The 23,053-nt window shown below is 47.0% G+C and overlaps 3 protein-coding genes across 4 annotated transcripts; all 3 read left to right on the top strand.

The window, feature by feature from the left end:
- Positions 1 to 256: 256 nt before the first annotated feature.
- LOC129328744 (SCAN domain-containing protein 3-like) lies at positions 257 to 5,248 on the top strand. Its single transcript, XM_054978012.1, has 4 exons — positions 257 to 331; positions 1,344 to 2,131; positions 2,749 to 2,869; positions 4,893 to 5,248. The coding sequence occupies exons 2-4, from the start codon at positions 1,421 to 1,423 to the stop codon at positions 5,156 to 5,158; spliced, it is 1,098 nt and encodes a 365-aa protein (XP_054833987.1). The 5' UTR covers positions 257 to 331; positions 1,344 to 1,420; the 3' UTR covers positions 5,159 to 5,248.
- Positions 5,249 to 5,351: 103 nt separating this feature from the next.
- Positions 5,352 to 6,374, top strand: LOC129327814 (gastrula zinc finger protein XlCGF7.1-like). Its single transcript, XM_054976569.1, has 2 exons — positions 5,352 to 5,814; positions 6,025 to 6,374. Exons 1-2 carry the CDS (start codon positions 5,352 to 5,354, stop codon positions 6,372 to 6,374), a joined length of 813 nt encoding a protein of 270 aa, XP_054832544.1.
- A 4,051-nt stretch (positions 6,375 to 10,425) lies between these two features.
- LOC129328711 (zinc finger protein 397-like) lies at positions 10,426 to 23,049 on the top strand. 2 transcript variants are annotated; one of them, XM_054977956.1, is made up of 5 exons: positions 10,426 to 10,491; positions 12,045 to 12,846; positions 13,520 to 13,640; positions 20,979 to 21,365; positions 21,568 to 23,049. In XM_054977956.1, exons 2-5 carry the CDS (start codon positions 12,136 to 12,138, stop codon positions 22,227 to 22,229), a joined length of 1,881 nt encoding a protein of 626 aa, XP_054833931.1. In that variant the 5' UTR covers positions 10,426 to 10,491; positions 12,045 to 12,135; the 3' UTR covers positions 22,230 to 23,049. The 2 variants fall into 2 exon arrangements, with proteins under 2 accessions (XP_054833931.1, XP_054833932.1); XM_054977957.1 differs by having other exon boundaries at positions 20,982 to 21,365.
- Positions 23,050 to 23,053: the final 4 nt, after the last annotated feature.

The raw sequence follows: 23,053 nt of genomic DNA on the forward strand, positions 1-23,053 counted from the left end.
AGTATCTGAGAAATGGTTGCCCTTTCATAGAACAGCGATGACAGCTAATACTTTCAGGGCAGTTTCCAGGTGGGGCCTATAAGAAAGTCACGTTTCTCCCAACTCTTTCTAAAATAATATTAAGCTATGGGCGTTAAAATGAGGACACAACATCCATCTTGGCCTCCAAGGACTGGAGAGGGTTAAATTGACAAAGTTTCATTTCCTAGAGAGGTTGCAAAAGGAGGAGAGAGAGACTGAAGCCTCCAACTTCCTGCTTTTGGGCTGGGGGTTTGCTTGGAGGAGAGCGGCAGGACTGAGGCTGGAGCCGGACCGGAGCAAGCCTGGAAAGGTAAAGAGCGGCGGGGAGAGAAGGGAGAAGCTCCGGCAGGCCTCGCAGGGCCATCTTTCTGGGCCCCACGTGCGGAGCAGGGCCGGGAAGGAGGGGGTCAGGCCGGCCCCTTCTCTGCTCCCAAGGAGGGAGGGAGAGTCTGGTCCGGCCCCCTTGAATCAGGGACCGGGCTGGATATGCAGCAAAGAGTAGGAGGGGATCAGGTCCCGCCCCCCCTCCCCCGTTCAGACCAGGAACAGATTCCTTTGCAGCCCTGGGTCTGGTTGTAGTCTGACATGAACCACTACTCCTTGCTGGCTCCCTAAAACGAAGTGGATTACACAGTGCAAATTAATACAGTCCATGGCTGGGACAGTCCATAAACAAAGCAACAGGGATTGTGGGCTTCATCATTTGTTTTCTTCAAAAGAAGAATTAATTAACTGTATTGTCGAAGGCTTTCACCGCCGGAGACCGATGGTTGTTGTGGGTTTTCCGGGCTGTATTGCCGTGGTCTTGGCAGAATTAACAGAATTAATTAATTCTGTTGTTAGAACAGTTGGGAGTAGGGTTGTTCTTATGGCCGATCGAAAGGTTATCTTTGAATCTTCAGGTGTGTATGTGTGTATGTCTGACTGTAGAGAATGCTTCTGTCCCTGGGGATTCCTGTCTACAGGGAAGTGCCATTTTCCCAGCAGACTTTGGGCCTGTGGAGGTGTGTGCCTGAGCAGACTGGCTGGGGCTTGTTCATCTTTTCCCCGTGAGCCCTATGAACTGACTCGCTGAACTGCTGTTTAGAAAAGTGATGTGTTAATACAGGACAGAGGAGGGGGAAACTTGTGGTTCTGCCCCTTAAAACACATTCCAAGCTTTAAAATAAGAATTTAACAAATTCATTTAACACATAACGTATGTAAAGTCATACTGATGTAGATTTACCTATAACTTATGTATCTGACAAGTCCAAACGCAAATAGAGGACACAATGCCACTTTTATCTCTTTCCATTTCTGTTTCTGTTTCTTTTTTACAGAAAGAATCTTGAGTCTGGAACACTAATTCATTTCTACAGTTTGTTATAGGAAAAAGATCCCAGAGCAATTTCCCAGCATGAAAACGGAATGGCAAGATATCCCAATAGAGGAGGGACCAGCAGGGAGGGGAATGGCTGCTCATGACCTCCAGGCTGGGAGTATCGGAGGATTCCTTCGGAGGAGGCCAGGAGATCATCCAGCAGCAGAGGGTTCCCTTTCCCTGGCGCAGTGGGAAACCCAGTGGCAGGAGTTCCTCAGGACAGTGGAAAGCCCTCACTCTGGATGGGGAAGCCCCCACTTGCCAGCAAAACCTTCGCCCTGGGATGATGCCAAGGCCTTCCTGGCCTCCTTTGAGCAAGTGGCCGAAGCCTGTCAGTGGCCCCAGGAAGAGTGGGTGACCCGACTCCGGCCAGCCATCAGTGGAGAAGCCAAGCAGGCCTTTAATGGTCTGGATGCCAGAGACAGAGAGGATTATGGGAAGGTGAAGGCAGCCATCTTGAGAGGGGATGTCCTGAGCCGGGAGAAGCAGCGCCAGCAGTTTAGGCGTTTCTGCTACCAGGAGGCCGAGGGCCCACGGGGGGCTTACCACCAACTCCAGGAAACGTGCCGAGGGTGGCTGCGAGTGGAGAAGCACAGCAAGGAACAGATCCTGGAGCTCTTGATCCTGGAGCAGCTGCTGACTGTCCTGCCCCCGGAGATCCAGAGCTGGGTGAGCAAAGGCGGCCCTGAGAGCTGCTCCCAGGCAGTGGCCCTGGCTGAAGAGTTCCTCTTACGGCAGGAGACGCAGGTGAGGCCCTTTGTCTGGGAGACTCCTTTGTGCCCGAGTGACACCGGAAGCCCCATGCGCAGGTCTGGGCCAGGAGAGTCCTGACGATCTCCTCCCCTCTCGCTCCTCCTGAACAGTTTGGGGTCTGCGGATAAGTTTGGGGCCTTTTGGGTGGTGTTGCCTTCTTCTCGGCATTCATTGCCCTGGAGTTTGCTCTGCCTTGCTTATTTCCCATGTTTCGGAACTCTGTTTTGGAAAAAAAGGGAATCTGTCCATCATGAATGGGTCTAATTCATATTAATAGCCCATCCTGCGTAGTTCTAAATTCTAGTAGCACCTGCACCCTGATGCTTTATTTTCATGTAAGTGTTACTTTTTACTTTTCTTTTATATTACAATCTCTACAGAATGTGTGCATGAATCAGGATAGAAGCTAATTGGAAGCTGAATAGATTGTCACGCCAAACCCCTTTTCCTCCTGGGTTGCCTTCAATGAACCAGGCTGGCTCAGGTTATTTTTGTTTTGGAATGTGGTGCTCAGAAGTTTTTATATTCCTTCAGGGTGGGGCACGAAACCCTCCACTTTGCCGCCCCCCCTTGTTGCTCTGCCCTGAAAGGGTCCCTCTCTGCTGTTGCAGGTGCCTTTGGCGGAGGCATCTGAGAGGGTCTCCAAGGGAGGCCAGGATCCATCTGAGACTGAGCAGAGCCAGCTTGCGATGGGGCTCAACAAAGAGGAGGATGGAGAAGCCAGCCCACTAGGTGAGGAGGGAGTCGGGGGGGGGGCTTCTAGGGCCTGAGATCTGGGCATCTCAGAAGCTCCTTCTGGGGCTGAGCTCTGCAGTGGCTATTTTAATCCATTTTGGCACGGCAGTAATCTTAGATAATGGATATTACAGGAAAAGGGCTGGTAACTTAAGGACCAAAGGCCCATCAAGTCTTTTCTACAGTGGTCAGCTAGGTGTCTCCAGTCCTTCACGGCCCCCCAACAATTGACAAACCTTCCAAAAACCATGAGGGTCCCCTTTGAACTGTGGGGTTCACTCTGTGAGGTCCTGGCTCCCTGCTCCCCTGGAAGGGTGATTTTGGGAGGCTGAAAACTATTGGAAAGCTGTCTGTACAGAGATCCATGACTGGATTTTATGATAACTTCTTGTATTAAACCATTGATGGCAGAAAATCAAGATCTGAGCAGCAAGTGTACCTATGAGGAGTTTTCGGGAGGACACAGATACAGAATTTAAAATGTGCTCTACTGAAAGGCCTGGCTGGGGAAAAGGTTGCAAAAGCTGCTCAGTTTGGGGGTTGGGATGTTGTGGGAGAATAACGAATAAAAGCAGGCTACATCTCAGTTGGATTATTCAGCACATGCTGCAGAAGCTACAAGCTCAATAATATAGCAGGCCTGGCAATTATATTTTACTATAAACAAAGCCCATTGTGCAAATAAATACAATGGGCTCTACAAAGCTGGGGCTGGGGAGGGCTGGCACGCCCAGCAAGGGGTCTGGGAAGTGCAGCAGGCAGGGCGGGCTGGGAAGGGCTGGCAGGTAGGGGGGCAAGGGGGGTCTGGGGAAGGCTGAGATGCAGGAGGATTCTGGGGAGGATTGGCAGGTGGAGGGGCAAGGGGGGTCTGGGGAGAGCTGAGAGGCAGGAGGTGTCTGTGGAGGTTTGGCAGTTAGGGGGCAAGTAGGATTTGGGGAGGGCTGAGATGTAAGAGGGGTCTGGGAAGGTTGGGAGATGGAGGGGCAAGGGGGTTCTGGGGAGAGCTGAGAGACAGGAGGGGTCTGGGGAGGGTTGGCAGGTAGGGGGGCAATGGGCATCTGAGGAGGGTTGAGATGCAGGGGGGCGATGCGCTCACCACTCTGTGAGCCCCTCTGGAGCCGGGGCACATTGCTCTTGGCAGAGCCTGGGCGATGGGAACAGCGCGCCTCAGGCGCCTTGCCCCTGCTCCAACTCCACCAAGGGAGACACACCTCGGCTCTGGCAGGGCTCACAGGGCAACAAGCACTTTGCCCTTGCCCTGTTGCCCTGGCTCTACCGAGAGGTGCACCTCTGCCCATGCAGGGCTCACGGTGCAGTGTGTGCTTCGCCCTCGCCCCAGCTCCACCAAGAGAGGCATGCCTCGGCCCCAGTGGGGCTCATGGGCCGGAGGGCACTTCACCCTCGTCCTGTGTCCACCGAGAGAGCTGAGCAGGTGGAGGGGCTCTTCGCCCCTGCTCCAACTCCGCCAAGAGAGATGCACCTTGGCTCCGGCGGAGCTCATGGCTCCACCATGGCTTTCAGGCGTCACTCTTCCTGCACCACCCTCCTCCTCCAGCTGGGCTGTTCCACGGCACACTTTTTATCCTGGTGCACCCACGCAGGTGCACCAGGATGAATGTGCGTCGCTGGAAACCCACTAAGACAATTATGTTATAGGACACCTCTACAAGATGCTTGCCCTAAGTTCATGGTCAAAGTTTGCCACAATGGCAGAATACAAGTTAGTGAGGACAATTCCATTCTGGTTTAAAAGAAGCCATTGACATAACTAGACGACTACAGCTGCTAAGGATTTTATCTATAGTGATCATGAAACAGAGACATCACTTCTGTCATTTTGGAACAAGGCAGTTGAATTCTCCACAAACACCCCGTATACATGACACAAAGCACTCTGCTTGTGGAATCCATCTCCTACAAAGAAATAAGTTGTGACAAAGTACAGCCCTTAATTAGGATTACGTGAGATGTGACTTGGCTTCTTGCATGGGTGCTGATTGTTCCTTTCTCTTTTTTGCAGGAGCTGTAGAGGAGACGGTTGAGGAATTCCAGGACTTCTCATTGAATAAGTGCAAGAATGAAGAGTCTAAGGGAGACTTCAGGAGTCGAACTCGGTCCCCAAGGCAGGCGGAAAGCAATGCAGAGAAGATGAGGGATAAGCCCATTCCTTGCCTAGGAAGGGAATTCCATGAAATCCCAGTCCGAGCACAAAGATCACTCCAAAGAAGAGGGAAGGGCATGAAAATGAAAGTATGGCATCTGGAACGACCTTCATTCAGAGCATGAATGTTATTTCCCATCTAGACGTTCCCTCAGGAGAGAAACCATATAGTTGCTTGCAGTGTGGAAAAGGCTTCAGTCGGAGATCAGCCCTTGCTTCACATCAGAGGATTCACTCAGGTGAGGAGCCATATAAATGATCAGAGTGCAACCCAAACTTCTCTGGTGCAGCAGGCTTTAGTGTGCTTGTAAAGTTTCCATGAATGTGCGCTTCAGCATACAGCAGGAAGAAGCCATGGAAATGTTCTTAATGTGGAGAGAACTTCAAGTGCAGATCAACCCTCGTTGCCTAGGTGCTAATAGAGTCTCTCTCTTTATTCCAGCAGGGCATGATCAGGAGAATGAGGATGATGAGGAACGGCTTCAGTCATCTCCAGATAAAGCAAAGGATGAAGAGCTGGAAGGAAACTTCAGGAATCGAGATGGATCCAAGAGGCCAGAGGGAAGCCACACAGTTGAGAAGAGGGATAAACACATTCCTTGCCAAAGACAAGGTTTCTGTGAAGAAAGTCACATGTTGGAGGAAACATACAAGGGCTTGAAATGTGGAATGAACTCAGATCAAACGCGATATAATATTCATTTGCAAAAGCACAATGGAAAGAAGACTCATAAATGCTTGGAGTGTGGAAAGAGCTTCAGATATAAATCAAAGTTCCTCGGTCACCGAAGAATTCACACAGGAGAAAAACCATTTGAATGCTCTGAGTGTGGAAAGAGCTTCAGCTGGAACAGTGCTCTTAAGCGGCATCAAAGCATCCACACAGAGAAACCTTTTGCGTGCTCAGAGTGTGGAAAGAAATACATCTGTAATAGAGATCTTCAGCAGCATAAAAGAACCCACACAGGGGAGAAACCTTTTGAGTGCTCAGAGTGTGGAAAGAAATACAACTGTAGTAGAGATCTTAAGAGGCATAAAAGAACCCACACAGGGGAGAAACCTTTTGAATGCTCAGATTGTGGAAAGAAATTCAACTGCAGTGCAAATCGTCGGAGACATCAAAGTATTCACACAGGGGCAAAACCTTTTGAATGCTCAGAGTGTGGAAAGAAATTCGCTCGCAAAGCCCACGTTCGTCAACATCAGAGAATCCATATGAGAAGAAACCACGTCTCTGCTATACAGAAACTTTGCCATAACTGCAATCCATCAGCCCCACTGCTCAGGAGGCACTCGTCCACCTTGCCTTCAAAGGCGTCTAGGCCCCAGCTGCTGTCCTAGTCTCTGCCGGCCACATGCCACCCATCAGTTTCCTACCAACTCTTAGAGGGGTTTTCACTCCCTCTTGCTGGTACCTGCCATGTCCCTTTGGCCTTGAGAGGTGGAAAGGACTACAACTTTCGTTGTTGGGAAGGATCGCAACTATCAAAATGAATATATTACCATGTATAATATTTCTATATCAAACTATCCCCATCTGTATTAACAAATTATTTTTTGAAGAACTAAATAAAGCTACATCTAAATTTATTTGGCAAGGGAAAAAACAATTTAACTGAAAATATTGCCAGGCTTGAAAGAGAATGCGGGCTTTGCTTTACCTTATCATAAAGCGTGCTGCCTAGTCTGGATGAGGGAGTGGCTCCTTCTGGGAAATCAAAGACTTTTAGCCCTTGAAGGTCATGATTTACAGTTAGGATGGCATGCATTTATATGGTACGGAAAAACAACTGGACATAAATGTTTCAAAAATCACTTGATAAGAAAATCTCTCATAACAACATGGGAAGGAACTGTACCACTAATATATTCCAAGATCCCACAATGGGTTTCCCCATTAGAAGCGTTTACTCAGCCAAATGTATTTTCTACAGATAATATTATTAGATATAAAGAACTCTTGATTGATAATGGAGTGTTAAAAACAAAAGAGGAATTACAGAGACAAGGTATTAATTTAGACTGGTGGTCAAGAGCTCAGATTGAATCTAGATATAATAAATATTTTTAAAAGTGGGAAATTTTTACTTAGAACAAAAGGATTTTGAAAAATTGTTATTGATTCAGATGAAAAATTGATTAAGAAAATGTATCTGTTCTTAATGAAAATGAAGACGAATGTGGGGGTGGGAAAATGTAAAACTTTATGGTCACAGAATCTAGAATATAGTATTGATCCAATTCAATGGAATAAGATACGGAAAGTGAATGTTAAAATAACTAAGTCTGTTGCATTTAAAGAGAATTTATATAAGATGTTTTATAGATGGTATCTAACACCAGATAGGCTTGCTAAAATGTACAAAAGCATGTCAAACAATTGCTGGAAATGTGGGAAACACACAGGGACATTTTATCATATGTGGTGGACTTGTAAAGAGGTGCATAGATTTTGGACAATGGTACACATATTACTTACAAACTATTTTACAGGTCTCGGTTCCTTTCAAACCAGAGACATTTTTGTTAAACTGTATGCCAGATATACTGAACAAAGAGCAGAATTACTTCATAATTCATGTAGTAACAGCGGCCAGAATTTTATTAGCATTTTATTGGAAACATCAAATAATACCTCCACAAGAGGAATTAATAACAAAGATAATGGAAATCGTGGAAATGGACAAATTAACTATACTAATGAAAGGACAAATGGAAAAAGATTTTTCTGTCCCATGGCCCCCCTTCTACAACTGGATTAAAAACAAATAGAAAGAATGTAGTAAACATATAAAGGCACTACTGTAACTTGTCACCAGTAACCACAGATGAATATTTGGTAGGATAAAATATGATGCATAGATAACTAGAATGTTGATATTAGCAGATTCAATGTCTTTTTTGTCTTTTTTCCCCTCTTCTTTCTTCTTACCTTTTCTTCCCAATCCTTCCCTTTCCTATTCTTAATTTTATGGAAAAATCAATAAAATATATATTTTTAAAAAAGAAAACCCTCACTCTGGATGGGGAAGCCCCCACTTGCCAGCAAAACCTTCGCCCTGGGATGATGCCAAGGCCTTTCTGGCCTCCTTTGAGCAAGTGGCTGAAGCCTGTTATTGGCCCCAGGAAGAGTGGGTGACCCGACTCCGGCCAGCCCTTAGTGGTATTTCCCTGGATGTCCTGTTTTTAAAAGATTTAGGGCTAGTTTCGGCCCCAGGGGTTCTGCCTCGTCTGACGTGCCCTTCTTGGCTCTTAATCCTCATGTCTATAAGTAATGTTTGTCTTATAGCATTTTTGAAGTGTCTTTGCATCTTAATGCCCAGTGTCAATAGTCTAGTAGTTTGGGCAAACAGATAGGAAGGTATTTTCCCAGAGCGGAAATGCAAAAGGTAGCGTTCGAACCTTATGAAGTTCCCTAATCGTTCTATCCTTGTAAGATCTATTATCTCTGGAGAGAATCCAGTAATGTCAGCCAGATGACCTGTTGCTCTCCTTTTTGGACTCCAATCTATAGGTCTTCCCCCCCCCTCGGAAATACATTTAGGACTACTGAGCACGGGTTGTAAATTAAGGACGCTTCTTTCTTATTTGCCTCTAGGTGTCCAGTGTCTGGGGCTATCCTCTTTAACCCTGTAGGGGTCTTATAATTGTCTACAGCACATTTTGAATTAATTGAGTCATGATATCAGCCTGTTGATTGAGTAAGATTAACATCTTCTCCTGTTGTATAAATATTTTCCTGAGAGATTCCGCTATCAAGAATGTTTGCTGCGCTAGGGTCTCAGTTGCCTCCCAGTTAATTGAGCTTTGCTTCTGTCTAGGCAATTGTATACAGCATGGGGCTTGATCCTTTACGCCAGTTATTGGCTCAGCAATTGCAGGTTGTTCCTCGTTAATTTCCAGAGGCTCAAACCTGTCATAAAGTGGCACTGTAGAATAGAAATCTTCTATTTTAGTTTGTTTAGAGGTGAGGACAAGCTGTTTTGTCTCTTCTCCAGTATCTATCTCAGCTGGGAGTTAGCCTTGTCATGATATAAATTGCCTGGTGAGCTTGTAAAGATAATTTAAGCTTATGGAGTCTTTGAGGGATCTTCCCCATCTTGCAGAGCTCTTACCTCTTGTAGCTCTCCACAAGTTAATTAATCTTTTCAAGCTGTCCTGTCTAAATTGGGTTAGTACCTGACTGTTTGCTATTCGGTTCACCTTTGAAATAGCTTGTTTGATAAATTAAAAACCTCCGAAGAGTAAAATAATCTGTGAAGCTGTACCTTAACGCTCTTGCTGGGCATAACGAACCAGAAGTCCACCTCATATTTCACACCTTAAAATCAACCACAGACTCCAAACAACACTGAAACCATTTAAACACTTATAGATCCAGAGGATTTAGCCGTGTTAGTCTGTAGTAGCAAAATCAAAAAGAGTCCAGTAGCACCTTTAAGACTAACCAATTTTATTGTAGCATAAGCTTTCGAGAATCACGTGATTCTCAAGAGCTTATGCTACAATAAAATTGGTTAATCTTAAAGGTGCTACTGGACTCTTTTTGATTTAAACACTTAGAGACTGATGTATTGTCGAAGGCTTTCACGGCTGGAGAAGGATGGTTGTTGTGGATTTTCCGGGCTGTATAGCCGTGGTCTTGGCATTGTAGTTCCTGACGTTTTGCCAGCAGCTGTGACTGGCACTGGCATTTTTTTAGTGCCCGTTCCGGGCTGTTTATGCTGTTCCGGGACCATTTTGGCATGGAAAGGGTTAATACAAGTGTGCCAGTTCAGAGTTTTCTTTTCCAAAATATTGTTCTGGAGTGTCTCTAACACATCCCATTGTTTTTTGTGGTACTGGCATTTCTTTAGTGCCAGTTCCGGGCCGTTTGTGCTGTTCTGGGAGCATTTTGGCATGGAAAGGGTTAATACAAGTGTGCCAATTCAGAGTTTTCTTTTCCAAAATATTGTTCTGGAGTGTCTCTAACACATCCCACTGTTTTTTGTGGTACTGGCATTTCTTTAATGTCCGTTCCGGCCCGTTCCATCTTTTACCCTGTCCCAGATTTCTTCCTTGCCTCCGAATAGGGTCCCTTCAATCTCCTTTCCCACTGGCCTCTGAGCATAAACAAAGAGATCATGAGATCTCTCAGCTCAAAAGACAGAGCTCTCTCATAACTAATCCTTTCATGTCCAGGATAAGACGGCCTGGCGGGGCCTAAAAGAAAGTCACGTTTCTCCCAACTCTTTCTAAAATAATATTAAGCCATGGGCGTTAAAATAAGGACACCACCTCCATCTTTTCCTCCAAGGATTAGAGAGGGTTAAAGTGACAGAGTTTCATTTTCTAGAGAGGTTGCAAAAGGAGGAGAGAGAGACTGAAGCCCTCCAACTTCCTGTTTTGGGGCGGGAGGTTTGTTTGGAGGAGAGCGGGAGGACTGAGGCTGGAGCCGGACCGGGGCATGCCTGGAAAGGTAAAGAGCGGCGGGCGGGAAGGGAGAAGCTCCGGCAGGCCTCGCAGGGCCATCTTTCTGGGCCCCACGTGCAGAGCAGGGCCGGGAAGGAGGATTCAGGCTGGCCCCTTCTCTGCTCCCAAGGTGGGAGGTCAGTTCTGGTCTGCCCCCCTTGAATCAGGGACCGGGTTGGATCTGCAGCAAGGAGCAGGAGGGGGTCAGGTTTCCCTCCAGATTCCTTTGCAGCTCTATAGTTCAAAACTCTCTGCTAAAACCTCCAGAGCGGGGCAGGCTGGTTTGGCTGGCAGCTCTTGTGCAATGAGCGTTTGGTGAAGCAAGAAATCTGCACTTGTATGCACTTGTATGGCGAGGCATCGGGCTGAGATGGGGACTAGAGCTGGAGCCGTGGTAACACCCCCCCTCCCCCGCCCCGCTGCTTGGGCCAGAGAGAGAGGAGGGGCCTGAACCTCCTGGGATCCACCTTTACTGAGATCCTACAAGTAACTAAAAGCCATTTTTCTTCCTAATGGGGGCTGAAAGCAGCTTACATCATTCTCCTCTCCTCCAGTTTTCCTCACAACAACCTTGTGAGGTGGGTTACGCTAAGAGGGTATGACTGATCTAAGGTCATCCAGTGAACTTCCATGGGAGAGCAGGGGTTTGAACCTGTGTCTCCCAGATTGTAGTCTGACACTCTAACCGGTACTGCATACTGGCTCCCTAAGACTCAAAGCAGATTATGCAGCACAAAGTAATACAGTCCATGGTTGGGACATCCCATAAACAAAGTAACAGGACTTCTTGGCATCTGTTTTCTTCAAAAGAAGAATTAATTCTGTTGTTGGGGGTGAAATTGTTCTTATGGCTCACCCAGTGAGACGTGGGAGAAGCTACTTGTGTGCACTTGCTGTGGATAGAGGCATCATGCTCATGAATCTGTGATGGCAAGAGGTGGGGCAGCCATTCTCGTACACACTCGCCCTCTAGGCTCTGTGTATTTTCATCTGTACAGATATGCTGCCTAGAATGATCATGGAACTCCATCTTCTTCTTTGCTGTCCTCTGTAGGTGGTGCTTGGATTGGATGAGGGGATCTCATTGGGGTGGAAGTGTGGCTGGGCCACAGTTCAGGGATTAAGTAACTGCCTTGAGTCCAGGAGGCTTCCAGTTCAATCCCGGGGACCTCCATCTGAAGCAAACCCAAATAATATGGTTGGAAAAGACTCCAGAAACCACTGCTGGTTGGATCAGGCAGGGGTTGTTGTTGATGGCCTGAAGGTATAAAGTAGCTTCATGCGAGAGTCCCTGTGTGAGGAATGCACGTGCCTCCTGATGTGGCGAATTCACTGCTCTTTAAAAGAGTGATGTGTTAATACAGGACAGATGAGGGGGAAACTTGTGATTCTGTCCCTTAAAACAAATTCCAAACTTTAAGAATTTAACAAATTCATTTAACACATAATGTATGTAAAATCATACTGATGTAGATTTATCTATAACTTATGTATCTGACAAGTCCAAACACAAATAGAGAACACAATGCCATTTTTATCTCTTCTTTCTGTTTTTGTTAGTCTCTTTTTTACAGAAAAAATCTTGAGTTTTGAACACTGTAATTCATTTCTACAGTTTGTTATTGGGAAAAGATCTCAGCGATTTCCCAACATGAAAATGGAATGGCAAGATATCCCGATAGGGGAGGGACCAGCAGGGAGGGGAATGGCTGCTCACGACCTCCAGGCTGGGAGTATCGGAGGATTCCTTCGAAGGAGGCCAGGAGATCATCCAGCAGCAGAGGGTTCCCTTTCCCTGGCGCAGTGGGAAGCTCAGTGGCAGGAGTTCCTCAGGACAGTGGAAAGCCCTCACTCTGGATGGGGAAACCCCCACTTGCCAGCAAAACCTTCGCCCTGGGATGATGCCAAGGCTTTTCTGGCCTCCTTTGAGCAAGTGGCTGAAGCCTGTCAGTGGCCCCAGGAAGAGTGGGTGACCCGACTCCAGCCAGCCCTTAGTGGAGAAGCTGAGCAGGCCTTTAACAGCGTGGATGTCAGAGACAGAGAGCATTATGGGAAGGTGAAGGCAGCCATCTTGAGAGCGGATGCACTAATCTGGGAGAAGCAGCGCCAGGAGTTCAGGCGTTTCTGCTACCAGAAGGCTGAGGGCCCACGGGGGGCTTACAGCCAACTTCGGGAAATGTGCTGTGGGTGGCTGCGAGTGGAGAAGCACAGCAAGGAGCAGATCCTGGAGCTCTTGATCCTGGAGCAGCTGCTGACTGTCCTGCCCCCGGAGATCCAGAGCTGGGTGAGCGAAGGCGGCCCTGAGAGCTGCTCCCAGGCAGTGGCCCTGGCTGAAGAGTTCCTCTTGCGGCAGGAGACGCAGGTGAGGCCCTTTGCCTGGGAGGCTCCTTTGTGCACGAGTGAGACCGGAAGCCCCATCCGCAGGTCTGGGCCAGGAGAGTCCTGACAATCTTTTCCCCTTTCCCTCCTCCTGAACAGTTTGGGGTCTGAGGATAAGTTTGGGGCCTTTTGGGTGGTGTTGCCTTCTTCTCGGCCTTCGTTGCCCTGGAGTTTGCTCTGCCCTGCTTATTTCCCATGTTTCAGAAATCTGTTCTGAAAAAAAAAATTCTTAAAAGGGAATCTGTCCATCATGAACGGGTCTACTTCATATTAATGGCCCATCCTGAGTAGTTCTAAATATTATTAGCACGTGCAGCCTGATGTTTTATTTTCACGTCAGTGTTGATTTTTTTTCTTTTATATTACAATCTCTAAGAGAACGTGTGCATAAATCAAAATAGAAGGTAATTGGAAACTATCATGCAAAACCCCTTTTCCTCCTGTGTTGCCTGCAATGAACCAGGCTGGTTCAGGTTATTTTTGTTTTGAAATGTGCTCAGAGGTTTCTATAATCTTTCAGGAAATTCTTCCTTGATTTCTCCCTGTTACATACCAATGTAGTGGCTACGGTCAGGGTGGGACCCACAACCCTCCCCTCTGTCTGCCACTCCCTCTTTGTTGCTCTGCCCTGAAAGGGTCCCTCTCTGCTGTTGCAGGTGCCCTTGGAGGAGGCATCTGGGAGGGTCTCCGAGGCAGGCCAGGATCCGTCTGAGATTGAGCAGAGGCAGCTCTCGATGGGGCTCAAGGAAGAAGAGGATGGAGAAGCCAGCCTGCTAGGTGAGGAGGGAGTCAGGCGGGGGCCTTCTCGGGCCTGAGATCTGGTCACCTTCTGGGGCTGAGCTCTGTAGTGGCTGTTTTAAAACAACAAAGAAGAAAAAGGGGGTTGTGGGGAAAGGTCCCCACAAACTCAACCCAACCACACCAGGAAACAAAATAGAGGGGTTAGAAACTAAAATCAAATCTATTTAGAAAGTATTTATTATAAATGTGGACATGTATAGGTTGAAAACAATTTTAAAATGTAAGGCCTGAATAGCAGGCTACATACATATGCTAAAACTTGTTAGAACATATCAAATTTACAGATGATGGTACAGTGCAATGACTAATATAAACAGACCATGGTACAGTACAAAAACCGACCAGACGCGTTTTGGCCCTAAGGCCTTCCTCAGTGGTCAGATGTAAACTATAATCAATCATACCTACACATACAGAAACCAGTCATGAATTGCTCCCGGTGTTTTATCCAAACTGCAAGAAAAGAAGAAGGGTGCGGGGGAGGGAGAGAAATTTTCTAAAATAATAAAATATAATCCACCATTATGTTCCAAAGTTATTTTAGGTAAAATACTAAATCAAAATTTACCTCTAATATTGTGCGATATAATCCAATTGTGGCAGCAGACTCAGGACTGGACTCACACAATGTTATTGGAATCTATAGAAAAAATATACCAAATCAAATAATTGTTCCATTGCAAACTCTTAACCACCCCCACAGGTTCTCATAAATCAATCACAAACCAACCTGAGGCTTGGTTTCCAATGTACAAGGGTGTGTTACATAAATGTGCAATAGACGTAGAATGGCACTTTCACCTCAAAGAGCTCAGCTATATGGAAAGGTAGAAGGGTGATTCTCATGTTGGTACTGCAACATGATGCTCATGTTGGTACTGCATGCTCATGTTGGTACTGCAGTACTGGATATCTCAGGTTAGGCGAGCTGAGCTTGCTTGATGGGGAGAACTTATTACAAATCTTATAAACAACAACAATACTTCAGGCTGTGAAAACAGAGAACATATTAAAAACAACCGAAACAAAGGCTGAATACAAGAAGAAACAGTTTGAGAATAGATTAAATGGCTGGAAGAACAAACCCTTACATGGGCAACATCTAAAAAATATTGAAGGAAAAAGTGCCAACAGCCTAACTTGGGCATGGTTGAAGATGGGTACAATCAAGAAAGAAACTGAAGGTCTGATCTTCACAGCACAAGAACAAGCATTGCAAACAAATCTTATGAAAGAGAAATTCAGAAAATCAGTGAAAATCCAGAATGTCGACTTTGCCAAGAGAAAGATGAAACTGTGTCCCACCTTATCTCTGAATGCAGCAAAATTGCACAGACGGACGTCAAAGCTAGACATGACAGGGTCGCAAAGATGATTCATTGATCATTGTGTAAAAAGTATAACTTGCCAGTATCAAAGAATTCAGGGGAACATCAGGTGGAAAAGGTGCTAGAAAATGAACAAGTCAAGATCTTGTGGGATTTCAGAATTCAAACTGATCGGCACCTTGAACATAATACACCGGACATAACAGTCGTAGAAAATCGAAAAGTCTGGATAATCGACATTGCAACTCCTGGAGATGCAAGAGCCGAAGAAAAAGAACAGGAAAAAATGATTAAATACAGAGATCTGGCAATAGAAACCATCCGACTATGGAAGAAGAATGCAATAGTAGTCCCTATTGTCATCGGGGCACTTGGAACCATCCTGAAAAACTTTGCAATTCATATGGAAACACTGTAGCTTTCTGACATAATGCTTAGAGCAGGGGTCCCCAACCCCCAGGCTGCCGACCGGTACCGGTCCATGGCCTGTTAACAACCGGGCCGCATAGGAGGTGAGTGGTGGGTGAGCGCAGAGCCAGCTCCAGGTAGCAGGTGAGGTAGGCGGTCGCCATCTTGGGAGGGGCGGCCACGCCTTGCCTGCGGCTGGCCAGCCCTGCACTTTTTATTAGAAATATCACTTACTTTTGCCGGCTGTTTTCTGGACCTGGGTGCTCGCGCTGTCCCCCACCCCCGGCAGAGGCAGCAGCGTACTGCACACACGCCCCAGCTGACTCCCATCATGCCTCTGGGTCTCTCCTCCTGCTCCCAGCTGGCACAGACGCAGTTGCTACCTCATGCTGTGGTTGGTGTGGCTGTGCTTGCTGGAGCTGCTGCTGCTTCCCTGCCCTCAAGCCTTTGTGTGCCAGGTCACTGCTGGGCCCGCTGGACAGCCAGCCGCCCTGAGCTGCCTGCCACCTGCCCCAGTCTGCCTCTGCCTGCCTCTTCCTCTCCTCTGGTGGCGAGCCCGCTGCTGGAGAGTGAAGCGCCACTGGCCTCCTGCCTGCATAGTTGCGTGGGACCGTCTAGTTGCAGGAAAACAAGCTCAGGGTTCCCACTGAATCTGCATTGTGATGAGTTGTGTAATTATTTCATTTTCTATATATATAACTGAGTAAGCGTCTTGCCGACGACACACCCAATATCCCAGACAGCAGGCACGGTATTGCGCCCTTAGCAGGGCTAAGAGGAGAGTTGCTCCCGGCTGCGCTCACCACCCGGCCGATCCAGCGCCAGTGGGCACTTGAGCGGAAGGGAGGCAGGAACCTCCCCTCAGTGGCTGCAGCCGGAGCTGGGCACCCTCTCAGTGGCTCTGCAGGGAGGGAGCCGCCCACTCGGGGGCTCAGAGGTACATGGATAAGCGCTGTGAGGCGGCTTTGAAGGTGGGCAGGGGAGAAGCGCAGGCAGGCAGTCAGTGGCCTGGCTCGCTCCATTGCCTCCAAGCCGCTCAAGGCAGCAGGCGCCGCCCGCTTCAGACTTCCTGCTTGGCTCTCCCTCGCCTCGCCGGGATCATCCACTCTCTCCACCCCGCTCGCTCTTGTGTGCACCCTCTGGCTGTGCGCCGGCTCCCACTGGCAGAGCCCCATGGAGCACGGATGGAGCCTGGCCCGCCTCAGGACAGCGCAGGCAAGCGGGAGCTGGAGCCAGCCCCGCACCTCCTCGCGCAGCTCACTCCCCCCCCCCCCGCCCCGAAGCTGCTCCGAATCCACCCGGCTGTAGCCAGCCGCTGCTGCTCAGCTCCCTGGCTGGGGTGCAAGCTTGACTCCCCCCCCCCCACAGGAAAGCGGTGGCGACCCCAGAGTAGCCCCATTGGGGGATGGCCGGATTGGCGCTGCGAGAGGAATGGATCGAAGCAGGCAGAGCTGGGGTTGACTTTGCCGGGGACATTCAACCAATAGGAGAAAAGAGTGTCATTTGTTTCATCCGTTGCTAGGCAGATCTCACCTGGGCCAAAGAGGGAAAATCAACATTCATAGCAGAATCAAAAAGAGTCCAGTAGCACCTTTAAGACTAACCAATTTTATTGTAGCATAAGCTTTCGAGAATCAAGTTCTCTTCGTCAGATGCCCGATCAAAACTGGGCAGATACAGAAGAGGAGGAGAGAGAGGGGAAAGAAGGGGACATATATCACAAGGAGACAGAATGCAATTAGCGTGGAGGCAATCAAAACATTCCTTTGCTTGGAAATGTAAACATCTCCTTTTGGTGTGCAGTCAGTTTGCCGTATTAGTTTGTAGCAGTGAAAGTATCCAATTCCTATGTAGTATAAGCCTTCGATAACCACAGCTCTCCCTGCCAGCTGCATCTAACTCCTCTGATTCATAGCAGAGTTACAGAACCCGCTTCCACACCACCTACTCCCCCTCAAACATTTGCAACCACTCTGCAGATGAGTCTCTAAGGAAATCAGGAGCGAAGACGAAACCTTTGCTTTCAACTATTCAAGGTCAGTGAGGGAGCATGCAAGCTCCCGGGCTGCACAGAGTTCTTCTGCAGACAACTCTTAGCTCAGGAGGGTAGTGTTGCCAATCTCCAGGTGGGTCCTGTAGATTTCCCATATGTACAACTGTTGTTGCCAGATCAAAAAGAGTCCAGTAGCACCTTTAAGACTAACCAATTTTATTATAGCATAAGCTTTCGAGAATCAAGTTCTCTTCATCAGATGCCTGATCAAAACTGGGCAGATACAGAAGAGGAGGGGGAAGGAGAGAGAAGGGGGCATAAATCACAAGAAGACAGAATGCAATTAGCATAGAGGCAATCAAAACATTCCTTTGCTTGGAAATGTAAACATCTCCTTTTGGTGTGCAGTCAGTTTGTAGCAGTGAAGGTATCCAATTCCTATGTAGTATAAGCCTTCGGTAACCACAGCTCTCCCTGCCTGTTGCATCTGACAAAGAGAACTGTGGTCCCCGAAAGCCCACACCAGGCGTCACTGGGCTCCCCCAGATCACGCCTCTGTAAAGAGAATCTGTTACCTGTGGTAATGTGATAACCATTCATAGTCTCTATTCAGTCCCAGCTTGACAGAGTCAAATTTGCATATGAATTCCAATTCAGCAGCCTCCCGTTGGATTTTGTTTTTGAAAGGTTTCTGTTGAACCACAGCGACCTTTAAGTCTTTGGTGGAATGTCCTGGTAGATTGAAGTGTTCTCCCACTGGTTTTTAGACGTTTCCATTTCTAATGTCAGATTTGTGTCCATTTATTCTTTTGCGTAGAGGTTGGCTGGTTTGTCCAATGTACAGAGCAGAAGGACATTGTTGGCACATGAGGGCATATATCAGATTGGAGGATGAGCAGCTGTAAGAGCCAGAGACAGTGTAGTTGATGCCATTGGGTCCTGTAATTGTATTCCCCGGGAAGATATAGGGGCAGAGCTGGCATCTGGGTCTGTTGCAGGGCCTGGTACCTGTGCTGGTGACTCTGCTGGCCGATTCATGATTGTAAGTGAGAAGTCGTTTAAGGTTGGGGGGCTGTCTGTAGGCAAGGAAAGGTCTTCCACCCAGGGCTTCTGAGAGAGAGGTATCATTTTCCAGGATGGGTTGTAGCTCACTGATGATACGTTGGATGGGTTTGAGCTGGGAGCTATAGGTGACAACCAGTGGTGTTCTGTTGTTAGTTCCTTTAGGTTTGTCCTGGAGCAGACTGTTTCTGGGTACTAGTCTGGCCCTGTTAATTTGTTCCTTCACTTCATTTGGTGGGTACTGTAGTCCCAAAAATGCTTGTTGTAAATCTCTTAAGTGTGAGTCTCGGTCGAGAGCATTGGAGCAGATACGGTTGTAACGTAAGGCTTGGCTGTAGACAATAGACCGAGTGGTATGTTTAGGGTGGAAGCTGGAGGCATGTAGATATGAGTATCGGTCTGTTGGTTTCCGGTATAAGGTGGTATTTATTCGTCCATTATGTAGTTGTACAGTGGTGTCCAGGAAGTGTACCTGTTGTGTAGAGTGGTCCAGGCTTAGGTTGATAGTAGGGTGAAAGTTGTTGCCAGAAAACAGATACCCCCCCCCAATAAATTGGCCTGTTTCTGAGGTTGCCAATCTCCAGGTGGAGCCCAGAGATCTCTCAGAATTGCAACTGATCTCCGGATGACAGAGATCAGTTCCCCTGGAGAGGAAATGGCTGTTTTGGAGGGTGAACTGTACGGCATTATACCCACTGAAGTCTCTCACCTCCCCAAATCTCCAGGAATTCCTCAAGCTGGAGCTGGCAAACTTACCAGCTGCGGGAAGGCAAGTGGGAGCCTGAGGCACAGCAGCCTTCCCGCTGGCTTCTGCTAGAGACCGATGGGCATTGCCAGCACCAGCAGAGAGGCTGCGAGGGCTGGGGGAGCTCTCCTGCCCTCTCTGCTGCCATGCTCCAGTTCAGTACCTGGGGCTGCGGCATAGCCTTTTGAAGCCGCTTCACTCGGCCCAGGTACTGAACTGGAGCATGGCAGCCGAGAGGGCAGGAGAGCTTACCCAGCTGTGTTTCAGATAACAACAACAACAATTATAAGGGCTGGTAACTTCAGAACCAAAGGTCCATCAAGTGTTTCCTACAGTGGTCAGCTAGGTGCCTCCAGTCCTTCCCTGACCCCCAGCAATTGACAAACCTTCGAAAAACCATGAGGGCCCCCTTTAAACTGTGGGGGCTTGGAGCCAAGCCCCCCAGAAAGGGTGCTTTTGGAGAGTGAAAACTATGGGGAAGCTGTTTGTACAGATGCATTTTTTGATATCTTCTCGTATTTAATCATCGATGGCAGAAAATCAAGACCTGAGCAGCAAGTGAAATACAAAGGGCAGGGGAAGGACTCCTAACTTCTTTTTTTCCATTAATATACCTATGAGGAGTTTTGGGGAGAACACAGATACAGAATTCAAAATGTGCTCTACTGAAAGACCTGGCTGGGGAAAAGGTTCAACGAGTTGTTCAGTTTGGGGGAGAGGATGTTGAGGCAGAATAATGAATAAAAGCAGGCTACATCTCGATTGGATTATTCAGCACATGCTGGAGAAGCTAAGAGCCCAAAAAATGTAGCAGGCAGGTTCTACAGGAAAAAAAGGCCTGGCAATTATTTTATATATCTTTTCAAGATGCTAGCCCTAAGTTCCTGGTCAAAGTTTGCCACAATGGGAGGATACAAGTAAAACTAAGGAATTAGTGAGGAGAATTCCATCATGGTTAAGAAACAGGCATTGACATAATGAGATTATTTGGGCTGCTGAAGATTTTATCCATATTGACCATGAATATGCTATTATTTTGGAACAAGTCAGTTAAATTCCCCTCAAACACCCTGTATACATGACACAAAGCACTCTGCTTGTGGAATCCTTCTATGAGGAAAAGAAGTTCTGACAATGTACACCCCTTAATTAGGAGTACCTGAGATGTGGCTTGGCTTCTTGCGTGGGTGCTCATTGTACATGTTTGGTGTTGGGATTAAGAGCACGGGACTCTAATCTGGAGAACCGGGTTTGATTCCTCACTCCTCCACTTGAAGCCAGCTGGGGGACCTTAAGTCAGCACAGCTTCTAGCTCTCTAAGCCCAACCCACCTCACAGGGTGTTTTGTTGAGATAATAATACCCAAAAAGGTTCCCAGGGAATGAAATCTACAATAAACAATTAATAACCGGAATTTTCAATCAGTAATCCAATACAAATCTTTATATGAAAATTAACTAATAATTAATATAGGATAAACCAAATACCCATCATACATAACATGGGTATTTGGTTTATCCTATATTAATTATTGGTTAATTTTCATATAAAGATTTGTATTGGATTACTGATTGAAAATTCCGGTTATTAATTGTTTATTGTAGATTTCATTCCCTGGGAACTTTTTTGGGTATTCTAGCATTGTCCCTACGGGAACGCCTCTGCTGTTTTGCACTGTGGGGATAATAGCATACTTTGTAAACTGCTCTGAGTGGGTGTTAAGTCATCTTGAAGGGCGGTATATAAATTGAATGTTGTTGTTATGTCTCTTTTTCCAGCAGGAGAAGTACAGAAGACGGTTGAAGAATTCCAGGGGTTCTCATTGAATAAAAGCAAGAATGAAGAATCTAAAGGAAACTTCAGGATTCGAACTCGGCCACCAAGGCAGGAGGAAAGCCATGCAGAAAAGATGAGGGATAAGCCCATTCTGTGCCAAGGAGGGGGAGTCCATGAAATCCCAGTCCGAGCAGAACGATCACCCCAAAAGAGAAGGAAAGAAGGGCATGAAAATGAAAGTATGGCGTCTGGAACAACTTTAATTCAGAGCATGAATGTTATTTCCCATCTAAACATTCCCTCAGGAGACAAACCATATTGTTGCTTGGAGTGTGGAAAAGGCTTCAGTCGGAGATCAGCCCTTGCTTCACATCAGAGGATTCACTCAGGTGAGGAGCCGTATAAATGGTCAGCGTGCAACCCAAGCTTCTCTGATGCAGCAGGCTTTACTGTACTTGTAAAGTTTCCATGAATGTACATTCAGCACACATCAGGAAGAAGCCACAGAAATGTTCTTAATGTGGAGAGAACTTCAAGTGCAGATCAACGCTCCTTGCATAAGTGCTAATGGGGTCTCTCTCTTTATTCCAGCAGGGGATGGTCAGGAGAATGAGGATGATAAGGAACGGCTTCCGTCATCCCCAGATAAAGCAAAAGATGAAGAGCTGAAAGGAAACTTCAGGAATTCAGGCGGACCCAAGAGACAAAAGGGAAGCCACACAGCGGAAAAGAGGGATAAACACATTCCTTGCCAAAGAGAAGGTTTCTGTGAAGAATTTCACATGTTGGAGGAAAGATACAAGTGCTTGAAGTGTGGAATGAACTTCTCAGATCAATCTCAGTATAATATTCATTTGCGAAAGCACAATGGAAAGAAGACCCATAAATGCTTGGAGTGTGGGAAGTGCTTTGGGTACACATCACACCTCCTCGTTCACCGAAGAATTCACACAGGGGAGAAACCTTTTGAATGCTCAGAATGTGGAAAGAGCTTCATCTCGAGCAGTGATCTGCAGCGGCATCTAAGACGCCACACAGGGGAGAAACCTTTTGAGTGCTCAGAGTGTGGAAAGAGCTTCATCTCAAGCAGTGATCTACAGCGGCATAAAAGAACCCACACAGGGGAGAAACAATTTGAATGCTTAGAATGTGGGAAAAAATTCAGTCAGAATTACAATCTTCAACAGCATCAAAGAACCCACATGTGGGAGAAACCGCTTGAATGTTCAGAGTGTGGAAAGAAGCTTAGTTAGAGTTGCCATCTTCAACAGCATCTAAGAACCCACACAAGGGAGAAACTGCTTGAATGCTCAGAGTGTGGAAAGAGATTCACTCGCAAAGTCCACCTTCGCTGACATCAGACAATCGACATGAGGAGAAACCACGTAGCTATTCAGGCAGTGGCAAGAGCTCACCTCATATTTTAAACCTTAAAATCAACCACAGAGTCCAAACAACACTGAAACCATTTAAACGCTTAGAGAGTGCTTGTATCTCTACAGAAACCTTGCCATAACTGCAGTCCATCAGCCCCACTGCTCAACACTCACTGGTCCACCTTGCCTTCTGAGGCGTCTAGGCCCCAGCAGCTAAGTCTCTGCCTGCCACATGCCTATAACCCTCACCGCTGGCGTGGTTGCCAACAAATAGGCTCCTTCCTACATTGTTGATGGGATTGCCCTCAGATTTCTCAGTACTGGGCTATGGTTTTGGAAATGATTGATAGGATCACCGGATATACCATTCAACCCTGCCCTGAATTAGTCTTCCTCAACTCCGGATAATTATGATATCCCAGCAATCAAGAAAGATTTTATTTCTCTCATTTTAAACGCTGCCAAAGTGCTCATGTCAAAATCCTGGAAATCAAAAGTTCCGTTCTCTATTCATCCTTGGCTCAATAAAATGTGGGAATTTCTCACCACGGAAAAAAAAATCACAGAAAACCAGGCTGTCCAATCAAATTTCTGTGTGAAATGGTTGCCCCTTTTAGATTTCATAGAACACCAAAATAAATATTTAAATCCGGTTCCAGACAGTCTTTTTTATATATATAAACTTTATTTAAGAGAAAAAA

Source organism: Eublepharis macularius, chromosome 4 (genome assembly GCF_028583425.1).
Source record: "Eublepharis macularius isolate TG4126 chromosome 4, MPM_Emac_v1.0, whole genome shotgun sequence".
NCBI lineage: Eukaryota > Metazoa > Chordata > Lepidosauria > Squamata > Eublepharidae > Eublepharis > Eublepharis macularius.